Raw genomic sequence first — 20034 nt, forward strand, 5'->3', positions numbered from 1 at the left:
AATTCAGCAGGAAGTCAACCTGGGAGACAGTCTCCCGCTGAATTCAGCAGGAAGTCAACCTGGGAGACAGTCTCCCGCTGAATTCAGCAGGAAGTCAACCTGGGAGACAGTCTCCCGCTGAATTCAGCAGGAAGTCAACCTGGGAGACAGTCTCCCGCTGAATTCAGCAGGAAGTCAACCTGGGAGACAGTCTCCCGCTGAATTCAGCAGGAAGTCAACCTGGGAGACAGTCTCCCGCTGAATTCAGCAGGGTGTCAACCTGGGAGACAGTCTCCCGCTGAATTCAGCAGGGTGTCAACCTGGGAGACAGTCTCCCGCTGAATTCAGCAGGGTGTCAACCTGGGAGACAGTCTCCCGCTGAATTCAGCAGGGTGTCAACCTGGGAGACAGTCTCCCGCTGAATTCAGCAGGGTGTCAACCTGGGAGACAGTCTCCCGCTGAATTCAGCAGGGTGTCAACCTGGGAGACAGTCTCCCGCTGAATTCAGCAGGGTGTCAACCTGGGAGACAGTCTCCCGCTGAATTCAGCAGGGTGTCAACCTGGGAGACAGTCTCCCGCTGAATTCAGCAGGGTGTCAACCTGGGAGACAGTCTCCCGCTGAATTCAGCAGGGTGTCAACCTGGGAGACAGTCTCCCGCTGAATTCAGCAGGGTGTCAACCTGGGAGACAGTCTCCCGCTGAATTCAGCAGGGTGTCAACCTGGGAGACAGTCTCCCGCTGAATTCAGCAGGGTGTCAACCTGGGAGACAGTCTCCCGCTGAATTCAGCAGGGTGTCAACCTGGGAGACAGTCTCCCGCTGAATTCAGCAGGGTGTCAACCTGGGAGACAGTCTCCCGCTGAATTCAGCAGGGTGTCAACCTGGGAGACAGTCTCCCGCTGAGTTCAGCAGGGTGTCAACCTGGGAGACAGTCTCCCGCTGAGTTCAGCAGGGTGTCAACCTGGGAGACAGTCTCCCGCTGAGTTCAGCAGGGTGTCAACCTGGGAGACAGTCTCCCGCTGAGTTCAGCAGGGTGTCAACCTGGGAGACAGTCTCCCGCTGAGTTCAGCAGGGTGTCAACCTGGGAGACAGTCTCCCGCTGAGTTCAGCAGGAAGTCAACCTGGGAGACAGTCTCCCGCTGAATTCAGCAGGAAGTCAACCTGGGAGACAGTCTCCCGCTGAATTCAGCAGGGTGTCAACCTGGGAGACAGTCTCCCGCTGAATTCAGCAGGGTGTCAACCTGGGAGACAGTCTCCCGCTGAATTCAGCAGGAAGTCAACCTGGGAGACAGTCTCCCGCTGAATTCAGCAGGAAGTCAACCTGGGAGACAGTCTCCCGCTGAATTCAGCAGGAAGTCAACCTGGGAGACAGTCTCCCGCTGAGTTCAGCAGGGTGTCAACCTGGGAGACAGTCTCCCGCTGAATTCAGCAGGGTGTCAACCTGGGAGACAGTCTCCCGCTGAATTCAGCAGGAAGTCAACCTGGGAGACAGTCTCCCGCTGAATTCAGCAGGGTGTCAACCTGGGAGACAGTCTCCCGCTGAATTCAGCAGGGTGTCAACCTGGGAGACAGTCTCCCGCTGAGTTCAGCAGGGTGTCAACCTGGGAGACAGTCTCCCGCTGAGTTCAGCAGGGTGTCAACCTGGGAGACAGTCTCCCGCTGAATTCAGCAGGAAGTCAACCTGGGAGACAGTCTCCCGCTGAATTCAGCAGGAAGTCAACCTGGGAGACAGTCTCCCGCTGAATTCAGCAGGAAGTCAACCTGGGAGACAGTCTCCCGCTGAGTTCAGCAGGAAGTCAACCTGGGAGACAGTCTCCCGCTGAGTTCAGCAGGAAGTCAACCTGGGAGACAGTCTCCCGCTGAATTCAGCAGGAAGTCAACCTGGGAGACAGTCTCCCGCTGAGTTCAGCAGGAAGTCAACCTGGGAGACAGTCTCCCGCTGAGTTCAGCAGGAAGTCAACCTGGGAGACAGTCTCCCGCTGAGTTCAGCAGGAAGTCAACCTGGGAGACAGTCTCCCGCTGAGTTCAGCAGGAAGTCAACCTGGGAGACAGTCTCCCGCTGAATTCAGCAGGGTGTCAACCTGGGAGACAGTCTCCCGCTGAATTCAGCAGGGTGTCAACCTGGGAGACAGTCTCCCGCTGAATTCAGCAGGGTGTCAACCTGGGAGACAGTCTCCCGCTGAATTCAGCAGGGTGTCAACCTGGGAGACAGTCTCCCGCTGAATTCAGCAGGAAGTCAACCTGGGAGACAGTCTCCCGCTGAGTTCAGCAGGAAGTCAACCTGGGAGACAGTCTCCCGCTGAGTTCAGCAGGGTGTCAACCTGGGAGACAGTCTCCCGCTGAGTTCAGCAGGGTGTCAACCTGGGAGACAGTCTCCCGCTGAGTTCAGCAGGGTGTCAACCTGGGAGACAGTCTCCCGCTGAATTCAGCAGGGTGTCAACCTGGGAGACAGTCTCCCGCTGAATTCAGCAGGGTGTCAACCTGGGAGACAGTCTCCCGCTGAATTCAGCAGGGTGTCAACCTGGGAGACAGTCTCCCGCTGAATTCAGCAGGGTGTCAACCTGGGAGACAGTCTCCCGCTGAATTCAGCAGGGTGTCAACCTGGGAGACAGTCTCCCGCTGAATTCAGCAGGGTGTCAACCTGGGAGACAGTCTCCCGCTGAGTTCAGCAGGGTGTCAACCTGGGAGACAGTCTCCCGCTGAGTTCAGCAGGGTGTCAACCTGGGAGACAGTCTCCCGCTGAGTTCAGCAGGGTGTCAACCTGGGAGACAGTCTCCCGCTGAATTCAGCAGGGTGTCAACCTGGGAGACAGTCTCCCGCTGAATTCAGCAGGGTGTCAACCTGGGAGACAGTCTCCCGCTGAATTCAGCAGGGTGTCAACCTGGGAGACAGTCTCCCGCTGAATTCAGCAGGGTGTCAACCTGGGAGACAGTCTCCCGCTGAGTTCAGCAGGGTGTCAACCTGGGAGACAGTCTCCCGCTGAGTTCAGCAGGGTGTCAGTCTGGGAGACAGTCTCCCGCTGAGTTCAGCAGGAAGTCAGTCTGGGAGACAGTCTCCCGCTGAGTTCAGCAGGAAGTCAGTCTGGGGGCCGCTGTCTAGCCAACTTGGTATGGGGTTAGCCTGGGAGATGCTGTCTAGCCGATTTGGCAGGGATCAGTCTGCAAGCACTGCTGTTCACTCTATATCTGCGTTGTGTAGTGTGGTGACGTGCCCACAGTGCCACTGGTTTATTTTGGATTTGGGGTGAGAAGCCGGTCCATTCCTTGTGTTTATGCCACTGAACTCAGCTGACTGGCAGAGCCCATGGTTGAGGATCAAGGGTCTTACCAGACAATGCCACGGAAGGGGTTAATCTTTACGCTGCCACCTACTTACGGCTAGCCCCTACTCTCCGATCCACCCCCCCCTCCCCAAAACCTGAGGGTGACCCTCCTGTTTGCGAATCCCTTTCTCAGGTTTCTCTCCTGCTGCAGGTTTGGTGCTGGTGTCAGATGCGATCATGGCCATGGGACTTCCCTCAGGACAGCACACTCTGGGGCAGCAGGTAATCAAGATTGACGGGCTACATGCCTACCTCGCAGGTGAGGAGTAGCAACAAGCGTTGTGCATCTTACCCTGCACGGCAAATCCAAGTTGTTGGTGCATTGTAGGGCATGGGTTACACATGGTCAGTGAGTGTCTTTTCACCTCAGACACCAAAGATTATGGGTTCAAATCCTATTCCAGAGACTGGAGCACAAAATCCAGGCTGACACTCCCAATTTAGTACTGAGGGAGCGCTGCACTGTCGGAGGGTCGGTACTGGGGGGAACCTTGCATTGTCAGAAGTGCCATCTTAAGATGAGGTGTTAAGCTGATCAGAAGGATCCCATATGAGTGACTGGGTGATTGAGATGCACAAATGTCACTATTTTAAGTTTTTTAATTATTCAATTGCTCACCTGAAGGGGCTAATTTCAGTGTAGTTGCCTAAAGAGGACTGAGCTTGGGAAAATAAGGAGCAACAGGGAGATGTTGGTTAGGTCAGGGTTCCAGTACTGAGTCTGACATCCCGAGTGTGTGGAAGGGTGGACTTTGGTCGGTATGGATTGTGGGATTTGAGGTGTAGCAGAGAGATTGGAATGTTTGTGTGAATCTTGAAGTTGGTCACAGCAATGGGATGCAAGCATGGACGGGGAGGTCTTTATGTATTGTTGGCCAGAACTGCAATGGTGGTGTTAACAGTCCCCGGTATAAGCAGCTCAGAATGACCTCTGAACTTTCTCTGACCTCTGTACAGGGACCAAGACGCTGAGTGGGAGCATTGCTACAATGGACATGTGTGTGCGACACTTCTGGCAGGCGGCGGGTGAGAAGCCTCGGAACATTGATGGGAATCACCAGAATGTCAAGTGATCCGTGAACCAGAGCATTGGGTCAATGAGTGGAGAGGGCAATAGGTGCCGGGAGTGGTCCCAGCTCACACTGCGGGGAGGAGTGGGGTTACTGCAGAATTGGAAGATGATTTGTAAATACCTGCAATAGCTGGCTTGAACCAGTAGAGGGGGCAGCGTCCTCATGTGTGTCTCGTGCTGGTGCAGGAGCTGGAAACTGATCCTGCATCTTCAGTGCCGAGCTCTCAACCATCATCACCTCAGAGATTGGAGCCCATTGTCCAGGCTCACACTCTCATTAGGAGGGAGCCCTGCACTGTCAGAGGGTCAATACTGAGGGAACACTACGCAGCCATAGGGTCAGTACTGAGCAAGTGCTGCACTGGCAGAAGGCCAGCACTGAAGGAACACTGCCCTGTCAGAGCGGCAGTACTGAGGGAACACTGCCCTGTCAGAGGGGCTGCATTGAGGGAGCGCTGCAGTGTCAAAGAGGCAGTACTGAGGGAGCGCAGCCCTGTCGGAGGGGGCAGTACTGAGGGAGCGCGGCCCTGTCGGAGGGGGCAGTACTGAGGGAGCGCGGCCCTGTCAGGGCGGCAGTACTGAGGGAACACTGCCCTGTCAGAGGGGCTGCATTGAGGGAGCGCTGCAGTGTCAAAGAGGCAGTACTGAGGGAGCGCGGCCCTGTCGAAGGTGGCAGTACTGAGGGAGCGCGGCCCTGTCGGAGGGGGCAGTACTGAGGGAGCGCGGCCCTGTCGGAGGGGGCAGTACTGAGGGAGCGCGGCCCTGTCGAAGGTGGCAGTACTGAGGGAGCGCGGCCCTGTCGGAGGGGGCAGTACTGAGGGAGCGCGGCCCTGTCGGAGGGGGGCAGTACTGAGGGAGCGCGGCCCTGTCGGAGGGGGCAGTACTGAGGGAGCGCGGCCCTGTCGGAGGGGGCAGTACTGAGGGAGCGCGGCCCTGTCGGAGGGGGCAGTACTGAGGGAGCGCGGCCCTGTCGGAGGGGGCAGTACTGAGGGAGCGCGGCCCTGTCGGAGGGGGCAGTACTGAGGGAGCGCGGCCCTGTCGGAGGGGGGCAGTACTGAGGGAGCGCGGCCCTGTCGGAGGGGGCAGTACTGAGGGAGCGCGGCCCTGTCGGAGGGGGCAGTACTGAGGGAGCGCGGCCCTGTCGGAGGGGGCAGTACTGAGGGAGCGCGGCCCTGTCGGAGGGGGCAGTACTGAGGGAGCGCGGCCCTGTCGGAGGGGGCAGTACTGAGGGAGCGCGGCCCTGTCGGAGGGGGCAGTACTGAGGGAGCGCGGCCCTGTCGGAGGGGGCAGTACTGAGGGAGCGCGGCCCTGTCGGAGGGGGCAGTACTGAGGGAGCGCGGCCCTGTCGGAGGGGGCAGTACTGAGGGAGCGCGGCCCTGTCGGAGGGGGCAGTACTGAGGGAGCGCGGCCCTGTCGGAGGGGGCAGTACTGACAGGGCATCACACACTTGGAGATGCCCTTTTTTGGATTAGACGTTAAATTGTGGCCTCGTCAACACAGTCACTATTCGAGGAAGAGCATGAGGGTTCTCCCTGATGTTAGGGCTTTGAGTGGGACCATTGTGAGAGGCATTGTGTTTTGACTGGTCTCTTTCACTCATGGCACTAAATTACATGGGCACATGGCTGGTGTTAGGCAGTTTGAATTGTCATGAACACAAACAGTTGGGAGTAGTGTTCTCATCAGCCAGAGTACTTAGACTGTAGAACTCACTACGACAGGGAACAGTTGAAGTGAATAGCATCAGTACATTCAAGGAGAAGCTAAATGAACAGATGAGGGAGAAAGGAATGCAAGGATATGCTGATAGCGAGAGGAAAAGGGGGAGGGGCAAGCCTCATGAGGAGCTGTACATTCTATAAGTATGACACCGCAGGTTGAAATGACTGAATTATTCAGAGATATCACCAGCTAGTGAGAGGTTGGTTCTGTGTTGAAAATGTAATATACATGGATATCAAAGTCTTAGCTTGTGAAATAAAGTCTCCTGCTTTCCAAGCTGAATCCTTTCTTCTTCTTCAGGCTGCTCAGTGGAGGCAGCACTGGAAGCTGCCACACTCCACCCTGCTCAGCTCCTGGGGATTGAACAGGCAAAGGGAACATTGGACTACGGCACAGATGCAGGTAAGGGAGTGGCAGCCACCTGGGTGCCTGTGTAACCATCAGAGCCTGTGGCAGAGGGACCAGAGCTGTGAAAGATAGACTTTAAGATTGAGATGACAAAGTGAGTGTGGTCATGGCTGGAGCAAGCGGAGATAGGGAGCCTCTTGCCAGGTTACTGGGACGGGTTAGACACTGGATTCTGTAGTGGGGTAGACAGCAGATTTGTCACACTGCCTCCTGAACACATTGTGCGACAATGCCTGGAGAGATCAGCAGGAATGGAGCAGATCGCAAATCTCAAAACTATTGATTCAAAATTCATAACCTGTGCTGAATTCAGTTTATGGGATCCCAGTTCAGATTGTTGCTGCATTGGTGGGTTAGGAAATCCCAGTGTCATCTACACTGTTACAAACATCTCATTTCTCAAGTAAATTCCCTCTCAATCACAGTAATCATTCTGCATCTGTTTCCAAGCTTTTGCCTTTAAATCTCTGGTTTATCTAAAGCAGGTAGAACTTTACCCTGCCAATGGCCTCACCTAAACACCCTTAATGTCTGAGCAGCAGAGACAAGATAAATACTCGAATACTATCTCACATCATCTCATAAAGGGAACATCAGGTCCTTAATATCAGGGAGTGAGAGAGCCACTGTCCCTTTCTGAAATAGTAATGTGTAACCTGTAAAGATCAAAGTAACTGAAGCTCACTTGAAGCTATTGAAACATTGTTGCAAAGAAATTTCTCCATTTAGTTTCCAATTGTAAGGTGTTCAGTCCAGAGCTCCTTGCAAGGCTGGAACTGATCGATCTGTACCCAGCTCATACTTCCCCTTTGACTTCCTGCCCCAGCTATCCTAAGATGCCAGCTTTTGAGCAGTGTGGTTTTTCTTTTTGAAGTAGATTTTGTGCTGAGGTTTCCATGCGCTCTCGTATTGGATTTAATCTATCTGTGCTGAACTTGTGTTCACAATGGGAGAATGAGTTGACCCCTCAACCTGCTCTGTTTGAGAGAGTGTAGCCCTCACTGGTGCTTGGCCCTTCCTGTATGGTTCGGAACTCGCGCCCCCCCACCCACCCACACACACACACACACACACACACACACCCCTGCCCCCCCACCCCCCCCACCTCCCCTGCTGGTCCCTCATCTCTGCTACATTCCTGATAAACTTGCATCATTTTCTCCAGGCCCAGAGTATCTCCAGTCTAGAGTCAAGAGTCTGATGGCTGCAGTATTCGCAACGTGGATTAATCCTTGACTGCCTTGGGATCAATATTCCCTCTAAGCTGTGCTGGTTGCGGTCCCGCAACAATTGTGAAGGTGCCCCCTTTGAAATACCACCCCAAAATATTTAAAGGTTGAAATAAACGGGCCATACAAAACGAAAGAAATTTAGAGGGATCGTGACTTGGGGCACTTACGAATTAATGTATATCTCACCTTCTTTTCCGCCTCTTGGCTGCCCATTCTTCTCTCCCAAATTGGTCATCCTACATGTGTGAGCTTAACCCAAGGACACTGAGGCCAATTGCAACACCCCACCTGGGTCAGCTAACTTAGCTTAGATCGAGGGGGAACCTATGGCCACCTGGGATGTTTATTGCCGTTGATGCAGAGGGTTTTGGAAATCTGGAACTGTGTCCCCAAAGGCTGAGGATTAATCGGAGCTTTCAAGATTGAGATTGCTAGGTCTTTGGTGGGCAAGAGTGTTGAGGGATATGGAGCAAAGGCAGGTAAATAGAGTTGAAACAGATGAGCGAAGATCCAAATGAATGATGAACCAGGTTTGAGGTGCTAAATGGCCTTCTCCTGTTCCTATGCTTCAACCAAACAAGTCATCTGTCACCTTGTAGCTTTGTCTAATCCGACATCTTGGAAGAAACAATGGCACGAGCTGCTGGGAAAGGGAGGATGGGGTTCCAACTTTCATTTTATTAATCCCATCTTCCAGGTCCTCACTGCACATGCAAATGTCAGCTTGTACCACAGCATTAAAAGTAACCTTTTATTGAGTAAGTAATTCTTACTCCCTTTCTTTTTATAGTCAGTTTTTGCAGAGGGTTCTGTGTATCAGCTGATTCCACATCAGGAAAACAGACTCTTAATTTCAAATAAAGACCAGTTTTAGGGGGACAGAAAGAAAGATTAATGAGATCTCAGCCCCCCCGCAGAATTCACTTTCCTTTCACACTGGCTCTCTCCTAAGTTAGTTTAAATTCCACAAATCTTAGTGATAATATTGTCCTCTGGAAATAAAGTGTAATTACAAACTAGACTCGAGTGATTGGGCACACTGTGCCCACCCACAGTGAAATTTCTTGATAAGGGCAGATTATACCATCGCAAAAAATGGCAAGCTCCCAGTTTTATAGTCTTCCCTCTGACGCACCCCCTTCTTGTGGGTTGCCCTCTGACACCCCACCACCTCGTGGTATTTCCCCCACCCCACCCTGCCCACAGTCAGTGCTGAGTGAACTGTTTTCAATCCAGATGCAGTTTGAGTACAAGATCAATCTTTACACCCTCCAGAACCTATGGGAGATTAACTATTGCCTCACAGACTACCCTCACCAGATGACATTTTTATAGCCCATCTTAATTCATCCAACTGCTTGAAGCAAAGAGGGAAAAAGGCTGGAAGAGCTGTGGAGCAGGGGCTGCGAGCAGGTGACATCTAAAAGTGGAATTTAATAAAAACCCCTTAAATGTAGATCATCGACGGAAACGGGTTTCTTTCCCTGTAGAAGCAAACAAACGACAAGAGAGATATTTTTTTAAAAACAGCATCACTAGGTCGTGTTCAGTCAGAACAGAATTCTTGCACAGTGTTTAACAATTTAATTAATCTTAAATCTTAATTGAGGCGCTTGTATGAGCGTGACTGTGGCTGTGTGTGTTTTCTTCAGAAGTAATTCTGTGCTCTGTGTTGGTTGCTGTTTAATTAATCTGCAAGGACCTGCGTTTCCAACCTGTCAATCAAATCTCCAGTTTCCGATGAGCTTTAACAAAGAGGATGTGAATTCTTCGCACCTTCATTGTGAGCACACGCAGCTCACTAATTATAAAATCACTGCTGGCTAGCTTCTTCTGTTGTCTTGTCCTCAAAATCTTGACTTCCCTTCAGAAGCGATCCAAACTGCCGCCTTCATATTCACTGGAATACCCCCTACACTAAGCGCTGTTAAAACTCTTGGTTTGAAGACGGTTTAGTAAATGAGGATTGGTATATGAGGCATTAAGTGAGAAGGGGCCATTCTGCCTATAACTTGGCCTTTCATGGACTCTACTCAATTTTTCTTATCTCCTGAAGGATGTTTCTGCAGTGTCTGTCTCCTTTCCTCCCATCCTTCTCCTTGGGTTCCCTGCCCAAAGGCAGGCCCGACCCACAGAACCTTCACCACCGGTAGGGTAAGGAGGCGGGTCCCAAATTCACCCCAGCCGGAGCGGGAATCGAACCCAGTGCTGTTGGTGGCACCAATCTGATCCCCGCTGGCCCTCCAGGCATCTGAGCCCACCCGAGGAATCAGGGTCGCTGTGGGAATGTACACTTTTCCATGCATGTTGTAGCCTGGAGCTATGGATAGTGACAGGACCTGGGAGCGGGAGGGGGTTGGGGATGCACAAGATGCAAAGAGCTAGGGGGGGCCCCAAGTTCATTATCATAAATGGAGTTCTTGTCGTTGTCCAGAATGAGCAGCCAGAGCCAGAAAGACCGGCTGTAAAGAAAAACAAATTGGAACTGTCAGTTTCCGATACTTTAAAAAAACTCACCAGAAGCCCACGAAGCTGCCCGATGGTCTTCACCTTGCTGGGCACAGGGGCAACAAGCCCAGGCTCTGGCCACATGTGAAAGGCTTAATTAGCAGCATTATATTCCAGTGAAGTGAGTGGCAGTTTGGTTGGATCGCTTCTGAAGAGAAGTCAAGATTTTGAGGACAAGACAACAGAAGAAGCTAGCCAGCAGTGATTTTATAATTAGTGAGCCGCGTGTGCTCACAATGAAGGTGCGAGGAATTCACATCCTCTTTATTAAAGCTCATCGGAAACTGGAGATTTGTTTCACAGGTTGGAAACGCAGCGTGATAACTGACCTCGAGGTCCTCGCAGATTAATTAAACAGCAACCAACACAGAGCACAGAATTACTTCTGAAGAAAACACACACAGCCACAGTCACACTCATACAAACGCCTCAATTAAGATGAATTAAAGTGTAAAACACACGGTGCAAAAAGGCTTCTGAATGAACACAGCCGAGTAAAGCTTTTTATTTTTTAAATCTCTCTCTTGTTTGTTTGGTTCTACAGGGAAGGAAACCCATTTCCCTCGATGATCTACATTTAAGGGTTTTTTAATTAAATTCCACCTTTGGATGTCACCTGCTCGCAGCCCCTGCTGCACAGCTCTTCCAGCCTTTTTCCCTCTCTGCTCCCCTTGCCACCTTCCCGTTGTTGTAGAGGTAAAGGAACTTGTTGATTTAAGAGGGAGCCCATATGGTTGAGACAATCATATGTTCTTGGGGTCTCAAGTGATCTGATAGGCGCCAAACCTGGCTGCACTTCCAAATGACAGGCCAGCTACTAGAGCAGGCACACTGCCCACTTTGACATAACTTAGCATAATCTCCTGTCACCACCAACACCGCATATCCGGGGTCCAATGAAATGTTCTGATGGAGGGTGTCAGTTCTTTGGGGAATTTGCCCTGTTTCTTTAAGGCCCGTTTGTCTCTAGGTCTCTCTTTTCCTCCAGAAATAATATATTTTAAACCCCAACCTGCAAAGCAAAAAATATCATTGTTAATAAAGTAGTAAGAGCCCTGATTATACATAATCTCCCAGCTGCTCATCTTTGGACCTTTTTAATGTAAGAAAAAGGGGACTGTTGCTGCCATTTCATGTTTGTAGAAGGACTTCTGTGAATGGTATAAATGGACCTGAGGAATATACTAGTGACACAAAGTGTCAAAGAAGTTTTTTGTTGTACATGATCAAAATTCACAGAATTTAACTGTTTTGTTGGCTGCTGACTACCATCCTCATCCAAGTGAAGCAGGACCTTTTAGAGGTTGTCACTTTGTTTATGATGGGCTTGGGACAGAAAGTGTGCAAATCTTTTAAAAATGCCCTTTGTGGGATAGGGAAGTGCTGTAAACCTGCACTTTTGTGGCAAAATAATTTACTGTTCTCCGAGCTAGCTGAATTACTCAAAAGGACAAAGTGGGAGGGCGGGGGGAGGGGGAGTAGAATTAATGTCAGATTAATTTGTTTAATGGCAGGTTATTGACTGTACTCACTTCAGTGAACTATACCCGCTGCACTGAGGTGCCACTGACATTCTGGAGAAGAGGTGAAAGATTATGGTAAAGGCATTGCCTCTCTCTACCCCAGCACTATCTTTCAGAATCAACCTTCATGTGGAATATTAGCATATAGAATCATTCTTCAAAAATAGACTTATTAGAAAGACTAGCAGAGGGTACAATTAGTTTGCCCAAGTACTTTATGCTTGCAATGCAAAAATTAATTTCTGCTTAATCCTAGTTTTCAGTAACCAAAGTATGAAAGTGTCAAATTGAACAACATATAATTAACTACCAAGTGTCAAATTCTTTTGTATTTGCTCCATTTAAATGGGGCACAAAATGCATTCCTGCCCCAAGTTGAAGCAATCAGTATTTCCAGCGTAGACTATAAAACAGACCATATAAAAATTAAAAGATTTTTTTGGAGCAGCTGAACAGTAGGGAAATAATCAGGGTAAAGCATGTCTCCTTTTATCTTTGTGTTTGGTAACATCCTTCCAAGCCTAGCCATGATGTGTCCAGGAGCAGTGCTTCTTTAAGGCCCTGCGGCTGAACTGATGAGCTGGATTTTCATGGGGCAGGGGACACTCTGTGGAGGTGTAAAAATGGCAGCCGGGATTCCCGGCCCCATTCCCAGCACCCCCAATTTTCACCAGTGTGGCTCCATAGCGAGAATAGCCATGTCCTAGTCCTCCACAATCTTCATGAGGTCGGACCAGATTTTAAAGGACTCGTGGTTAACAGCACCGCCAGAGGTGTGATCCAGAGTCCAGATGAGGGGACCTTCTGAAAAGTAAGTTCTCATGCCCCCCAAGGCAAGCTATGCCCGACCCACCCTCCATGCCAAGCTATGGTACTTCCATGCCCATTCACCCACTGTACACCCTGTATAGAACCCGTGACCCATTGACTCTGAGGTGAAGGCGCTGAGCCATGTCCAACACTGACGGGATTAATCCGTTTAACTGATCTTGTACTTTCATCTTCTGCCCTGTACTACAGACCTGGTGCTGCTGGACAAGGAACTGAATGTCAAAGCCACGTACATCGCAGGAGAGTGGGTATGGAAACACTCTACAATAGCAAATGAAAAGGAGGCTGAATAACAAATCGACCCCAATGTGAACCAGTGATGTCTGAGTCAGTGATCATTCCTGATGGGCTGAATGAATGGAAGATAGAGTTTGGGTACACTGGGCACCGAACTCGCACTGTGCACAGTCTCTGCAGTGAAGCTAGACTCACATTGCCACATTCTTAATACTCAGCCTCCAGGCAGTTTCACCACCTGTGCATTTATCTCAGAAGTGCTAAATTTTCAGCATAAAATACCCTCCTCTGTTGACCCTTGGATGTCTCACTTGTGTTCCAACTGGGGTTTCGGAAGGATATTAGTAGAGTTCCTCTGACTTTATACTGGATACAGCTCCATTAATATACATGAATTAATTCTAACTTGAATTTAACTTGAATGTTTTCTGTCATGGGGGCTGAAAGGGGAAGTGAGTGCTGAGCTGGAAAATGGAACTGCACAATGATTTTATAGTTAAAAGCAAAATACTGCGGATGCTGGAAATTTGAAACAACAGAAAATGCTGAAAAAACTCAGCAGGTCGAACAGCATCAGTGGAGAGAAAATAAACAGAGTTAACGTTTCGAGTTCTTATGACTCCGCTCTAAAGAAGAGTCATACGGACTCTAAACGTTAACTCTTTTTTTTCTCTCCACAAATGCTGTTCGACCTGCTGAGTTTTTCCAGCATTTTAATGCTTTTATAGTAATTCAACATGACCATACCCAACTACTGGCTTTGTAATTCCAGTCAGGGTTTTACTTCCACTGTCCCAGCTATCTTCATTTATATTCCATCAGTGTGTTTATTCCAGAATGTTCTGGTTCAGAATCACAATCCCTCTTCTTGTTTTGAGCGTTGCAAGGTCTGTTTCAGGCTGTGCCCTGGAATGAAGGTGAGACGTGGCTGAGATCAGTATCTTTGGAGTCAGTGTTCTGTTTGTCCATCATGGGCATCCTTCCATCTATGTAGGGTGATGGACATACAGCAAATCGAATCGATTGAGGATGGAGTAGCTTCATATGGTGCGCTTTTGCTGATGGTTGCCCCCAGGTGTTCTATATGAAGTGGTTGTCAGGGTATAATTTTGGGGTTGGTGCTTGTTGCCTAGTTGCTGTAGCCCTTGGCGGTCATGGTGGCACACACTGGCCCACAGACGATGATGCCACCTCCCTCTGTCATTGGCTATTGTCTCCCAGGGGGCGAAAATTAATGTTTAGGGCCTTCCTGCCATGTTTGCAAGCATCCGTTAAGTAGAGCTTTGGGCGTCCTACTGGCCTTCTGCCTCAGGCCGTATTGCCATACAGAAAACCCTTGGGTATACGTCCATCTTACATCCTGCAAACATGCCCAAGCCAGCACAGTCGCCCCTGCTTGATGAATGCCCACAGTCGGGAGATCTGCCTTTGAGGGGAATGCCATGTTCGTGAGTTTTTTCCCCTCCCATGAGATGCCCAGAATGTGCCGCAAGTGATAAAGATGAAAGTTGTTGAGCTTCCTTTCTTGATAGCTGTGAGGCACCCATGTTTCATAGCCGTACAAAAAGATGTTGAGAATAAATGCCTTATAACCAGCACCTTGGTCCTAATGTTAATCCATACAAGCTCCGTGAGTTGGCCAAAGATGATAGCTGCTTGCCCTTTGTATGTATCAAGTTCTGCATCAAGAGACAGATTGTCACCATAGACCCAAGGTAGCAAAATTTGCTAACCACTTCCATTGGTTGCAAGGATAGTAGACGGTTATTTGTCAAATACGATTTCTGATCTGTTTGGAGGCTGGTCACAAGTGCTGTACTGCAGGCATCAATTGGCCAGTGTCCCGCCCGGGTCAGCCAGTCAGTTTCCTGTAGGTTTTCATGTGACTGAGGTCCTGCAAGGGTTGGAATCCCATAAGAGTTGGTCGATGGTGAGATTATTTCTTTTTACTAAGCTCACAGCAACTGACAAGCTTCAGAATTCAAATAACTTGACAGTAACTGAAATCCCAGTCTCCTCTCTGGCTGCCAGCAGATGTCAGTCTTTGCCTGTAATGTCACTGAAATACTTTGCAGAAATAAAATCACAAAATGCAATAATTTTTGCATCATATCCATCAGCATCAACAAGAAGCAAGCGCAGTTGCTTTTATAGAAAGCAAGTTTAAATCAATGGTTTGCAGCTGGCAACGTTATTTCACAAATATTGCCCTTGCCAGCTCTTGCTCATTAATTTTTTTGCAAACATCTGTTCTTTCTGTGCCTCCACAAGGCTGGTTTTTGACTGACATTATACAGTCCAGGATGAGAAAGATCAATGCTGGAGAATAGAATGTTCTGGTGCCCAGTGACAGAACTGAGCTCAAGCACACCAGGTTCAGCATAGATTAAATGCAGAGCAAGATCCCTCTACGCTGCGCCATTGAACACTGCCAGGATATTTTCCTCACGAATGTCAGCAGCTCCGTCTTCAGCAGCCAAGGCTCTAAGCTCTGGAATTCCCTCCCCCATCCTCTCTTTGTCCTTTCAAGACGCTCCTTAAAATCTACCTCTTGGACCAAACATTTGAAAGCCTATATTCATTTCTCCTCCTTTGGCTTGATGTCAGTTTTTTATCTGATTGCGTTCCTTGGAATTTTACTACATTAAAGGTGCTATATTAACACAAGTTGTTATTAACATGTGTATGATACCAATGCCATTGCAAAATTGTGAGAGTGTATGACAAATAGGAAGTGTGTTGGACACGAGTATTAATGTAAAAAGTGTAAAGTCTTGCATCCAAAGTTCATCTATCACATTTCAAAGTGTCAATATTATTTTTTAAAAAGCAGACTCATTGATTTTTTTTTTCCTCATTTTGATTATCTGCTTTTACCCCAAAGGGTAACTGCCAGGGACTTACAAGCAGCTGCCAACCTACACAAGCTTCTGGCAACAATTAGCCACTAACTGACCTTGGGGTGTGGGATTTAGACCACTTACCCATGTTGCCTTTCAAAGGAGAGACCAGGTTAAATGCACTCCATTATTGACATCACAAGCATGCTGCAGACTGCCTGAGCCACAAAGGCTCAGCTAGTAAATGAACTGTCTATAGCAGTAATGTCCAGTAAGCTTGCTGCTAGTCATGTGGCAAATTGACCACAGCCACGTAGTGAATCAATGCTCTTCATTTTTAGAGCCACACAATACTGAGTTGTGTTAAAGTTGCAGGGATAGGTTTGGGTGTCATTCACGACCTTTTTTCTGTCCCTAATTGCGCAAAGAAGAGTCAGACACATTGCTGTTGGACAGGAGTCACATATCAGGCAGACCACAACTGTTTAGCAGAATATAGTTCAGTTGTTGGGTTTCCACAGACCTGGAAGCTAAAGGGTCACTTGCTCACAGAAACAAGAAAAATAGTCCACTGTTTGTTACCTTTTCTGTTCCTGTTCTCTCTGGATGCCTCTAAACGATGGTACATTTAGATCTGTGGAACTGCTCTATGAAGCACTGTGAAAGCAGGGCTGGCCTTTGGAAGGACAGCGGTCTGATTGCTCTCAATGTTTTCTTGAGGAAACCTAGTGGCACGGGAGATGCTAACTGACGAACTTGATTTTGTTTAGCTGGCCCTTGGTGGCTTTCATAAAAGTTGAGATGCATGAGCGACCGACAGCACTCCAGGCTGCAATGAGGGTTGACATGTGCAATTATGGCAAGCTGGGGCAGTGCAGCAACATCCAAATGTGTTCAGCCTTCATCTCAATAGATCTGTTAAACCAATCAATTGGAAGGAATAGGGCAGCATAGAGGTAAAAGAAAAGATTACAGGAGGTTGGCCACGAGCCAAAGCTCCACTAACTGATTGGACACTGACTTTGGAAATGACTGGCACCAAAGCATAAGGAAGATGAGTCATGACGCACAAGTCAATAGAAAGAGACTTTGCAATTCTTTTACCTCCCTGAGTTTCTTAATATATCAATTCTGATAAAATATAGATTTTATTTTTAAAGAAATTTGTTTTTTAATAAATTGGAGCATAGTGAGAAACAACATTTAAGTTAACAGATTGTCACCACCCTTTGAGAATGTATGCGGCAGACTTGCTCTGTGGAACAGTTGGGTTGCAAAACACTTTTGAAGCTGTTCTCCCAGCTCTGGTAGCGATTGTATTGGTCTTGATTGTGACAGTTTAAAACTGCAAAGCTATTTTCAAAAGATTAAGCATTTGCTTTTGTAACACTGCATATATGGGTGGGAGATGGTGCTGTTGTGGTAATGTCACTGGACTAGTAATCCAGAAAGCCCAGGCTAATCCTCTGGGGACATGGGTTCAACTCCCACTATGGCAGCTGGTGGAATTTAAATACAATTAATCAATCTGGAATATGAAACAATTGTCAGTAATTGTGACTATGATAACTATCATTGATTGTTGTAAAGCCCACCTGGTTACCAGTGCCCTTTAGGGAAGAACATCTGCCATCCTTACTCACTCTGGCCTACATGTGACTCCAGACTCACAGCAATGTGGTTGACTCTTAACTGCCTTTTGAAATGGCCTAGCAATCATTCAGTTTAAGAGCATAGATGGGCAACAAATACTGGCCTTGCCAGCGACACCCACATACCATGAAAGAATAAAGAAAAACAACATATTTTGTATCATGTGGCAAATGGTGCCCTGATTGCCAGAAGTTTGGCAAACATCAAAATCCTATTGGCCTAGTGCATAGTATCATATACTTCAAATGAGTTCATTGCATAAAATATTTGTTCGGCTTTTAAAGCTGTTTCAAATATCTGAGCCAAGATACTTCTCGTGTCTCATCATGCTTGCAAGCTCCTACTTTTTCCTCTGGTGGGAGGAGTCCAGAACAATGGGTCATGATCTTAAAATTGGTGCCAGGCCATTCAGGGGTGATGTCAGGAAGCATTTCCTCACACCAAAGGGTAATGGAAATCTGGAACACTCACCTCCAAAAAGCTGTGGATGCTGGGAGTTAATGGAAAATTTAAAAACAGAAAGATACAGACCATTAGTTGAATGGTGGAACAGGCTGAATGGCTACCTCCTATTCCTATGTTCCATCTCACCCTGATTAACTATATTACACAGTGACACAGATGGTACATGATAGAAAGTAGTAAGCAATATAAAATGAGTTGGAGAAAAAAGCACATTACTCAAGCAAAATAGCGTGGGTGGCAGAAATAGGGGGAGTTGGTGGCATAGTAGTATTGTCACTAGACTAGCATTCCAGTGCTCTGAGGACCTGGGTTCAAATCCCAACATAGCAGATGGTGAAATTTGAATTTAATTAAAACCTGGAATTAGAAGTCTGATGATGACCACAAAACCATTGCCAATTGTTGTAAAAAAAAACCAATCTAGTTCACTAATGTCCTTCAGGGTAAGCAATCTGCCATAATTACCTGGTCTGGCTTACATGTGACTCTAGACCCACAGCAATGTGGTTGACTCTTAAATGCCCTCTGAACAAAGGCAATTAGGGATAGGCAATAAATGCTGGCTTGGCCAGCAACGCCCACAGCCATGAATGAATATTTTTTTTAAATTCTGAAAAGGCTGGAAATACACAGCAGGTGTGGCAGCACCTGTGGAAAGAGATACATAGCAGTATTTAATAGAGGTGATGGGAGCCTTGCCAGCTGGAGAGTTGGTGTAAACCGTTTTAGCGAAGGCCTGCTGCATCTTGTGTCAATCAGGTACTTGATTGGGCAGTGGCAGGCCGGGTGGAAGTCCTGCCTGCCAATCAGAAGCTGGAAGCTCTATTGAAAGATAGCACCACCAGGGAGACGGTGGCTGCTGCCAATATGACACCCACTCAAGGCCTAGTATTGCCCCTGGATTCCAGGCCACAGGTGAATGATGCGGAGGTGAGGGTGCAGTCACAGCAGCCCACCATTTCCCGATGCCAGATGTCTCACTCAGGCACCATGTGCCTTTGACCGAGGGATTCCTGGGAGTCTACAAACAACCCTGCGTGGGTTTGCTTGTGTTCCCCGTATGGTGAGACCCCTGCCTGCTGCTGGGTTAATACTAGTGGTGGCAGGATGAGACCCACTTAAGGACCTCAATAGGTGATGAAGTGCAAAGGTTGTCTATGGACTTAATCAGGGTGGAAGCAGGGAGAGTGGTCAACCAGTCACCACCCTCCCACCTGATTAAATAATCTCTCTGCCACCAAACTCAGCATTGGGGAGGGCATTAAGTTCCCCACAGAGTTGACATTTCTGTTCAACAATCCTTCATCAGAACTGGGAATACTTAGAGATACGAGAGTTTTTAAAGCAAGGCAGGGCAAGGGTGAGGGGAAGAAAACAAACAGGAGCGTCTATAATAGGAAGGACAGGACATGACAGATTGGTGATGATGCAAGGCAAACAAAAATAGTAATGGAAAAAGTAAAGAAACAAAATATGGGTCTAGAGAGGTTTAAATGGGAAAAGTGGTGTATAAACACATTGTTCTGTTTGATGTTTCAATAAACATTGTACTCCTTTGCATATATAAATGCATTTTGACATCACTTCAATAAACATGCAATTATATTGCACTAATCCTGCAGAAAAATGAGGCCAACTTCCTCTCGTTCAAGGATCTGTAGAAATTGTTTCCCAGTATTTCAAGGGAATTAGTCCAGGCAGATGGGACAAGGTTCTAGTCTCTCTGATAGCTGTTTAGAGCCTGCAGCAAAATGGGTTTGGGCAGATCCCAGCGGACACAAGGCCACAAGGCTAAGTGAGTTTGCATTAACCCAGCACTAGAAGGAATGAGATAAGTTTCAAATATCATGCATATGTCTTTGGAGGTGCTCTTCTGAGGTTACAGTGAAGGCTGGGCTGCAAAGGTAGCACTGGGGTGGGTGGAATGAAGGATCACAGCCTAAACATGGCAATGTTGATGGAAGACACATTTGTGAACTAAACAAAGCTTTGCTCCATTCCATTCACTCTCACTGCATGTAATTCCTGGCAATGCCATTGCTTTTTTGTTTCCAGGATGCTTTTGGCATTGCCTTTAGCTCATTAATTTTCCCCGTGGAATAACTTTGGGCATTCTTGTGTTGCCTATTATACTCATCAACCCAGAGAGTCCAGTTGTCTTCTGCATCCTAACAAGAGAAAGACTCTTTTGGATTCCCCACCCGGCTGCACCCCCCCCCCCCCCCCCCCCCCCCCCACTCCCT

The 20034-nt window shown here is 48.3% G+C and overlaps 1 protein-coding gene across 2 annotated transcripts in view; it reads left to right on the forward strand.

The window, feature by feature from the left end:
* Positions 1 to 15495, forward strand: part of amdhd2 (amidohydrolase domain containing 2) — a 37393-nt gene extending 21898 nt beyond the window's left edge. For both annotated transcript variants that reach the window (XM_041206834.1, XM_041206835.1), the window contains exons 9-12: positions 3452 to 3559; positions 4258 to 4326; positions 6395 to 6496; positions 12786 to 15495. In XM_041206834.1, coding sequence (XP_041062768.1) covers positions 3452 to 3559; positions 4258 to 4326; positions 6395 to 6496; positions 12786 to 12889 — 383 coding nt within the window. In that variant the 3' untranslated portion in view covers positions 12890 to 15495. The remainder of the gene's footprint in view (positions 1 to 3451; positions 3560 to 4257; positions 4327 to 6394; positions 6497 to 12785) is intronic.
* The last annotated feature ends 4539 nt before the right edge of the window (positions 15496 to 20034 follow it).

This window comes from Carcharodon carcharias, chromosome 15 (assembly GCF_017639515.1).
Source record: "Carcharodon carcharias isolate sCarCar2 chromosome 15, sCarCar2.pri, whole genome shotgun sequence".
In the NCBI taxonomy this organism is placed as follows: Eukaryota; Metazoa; Chordata; class Chondrichthyes; order Lamniformes; family Lamnidae; genus Carcharodon; species Carcharodon carcharias.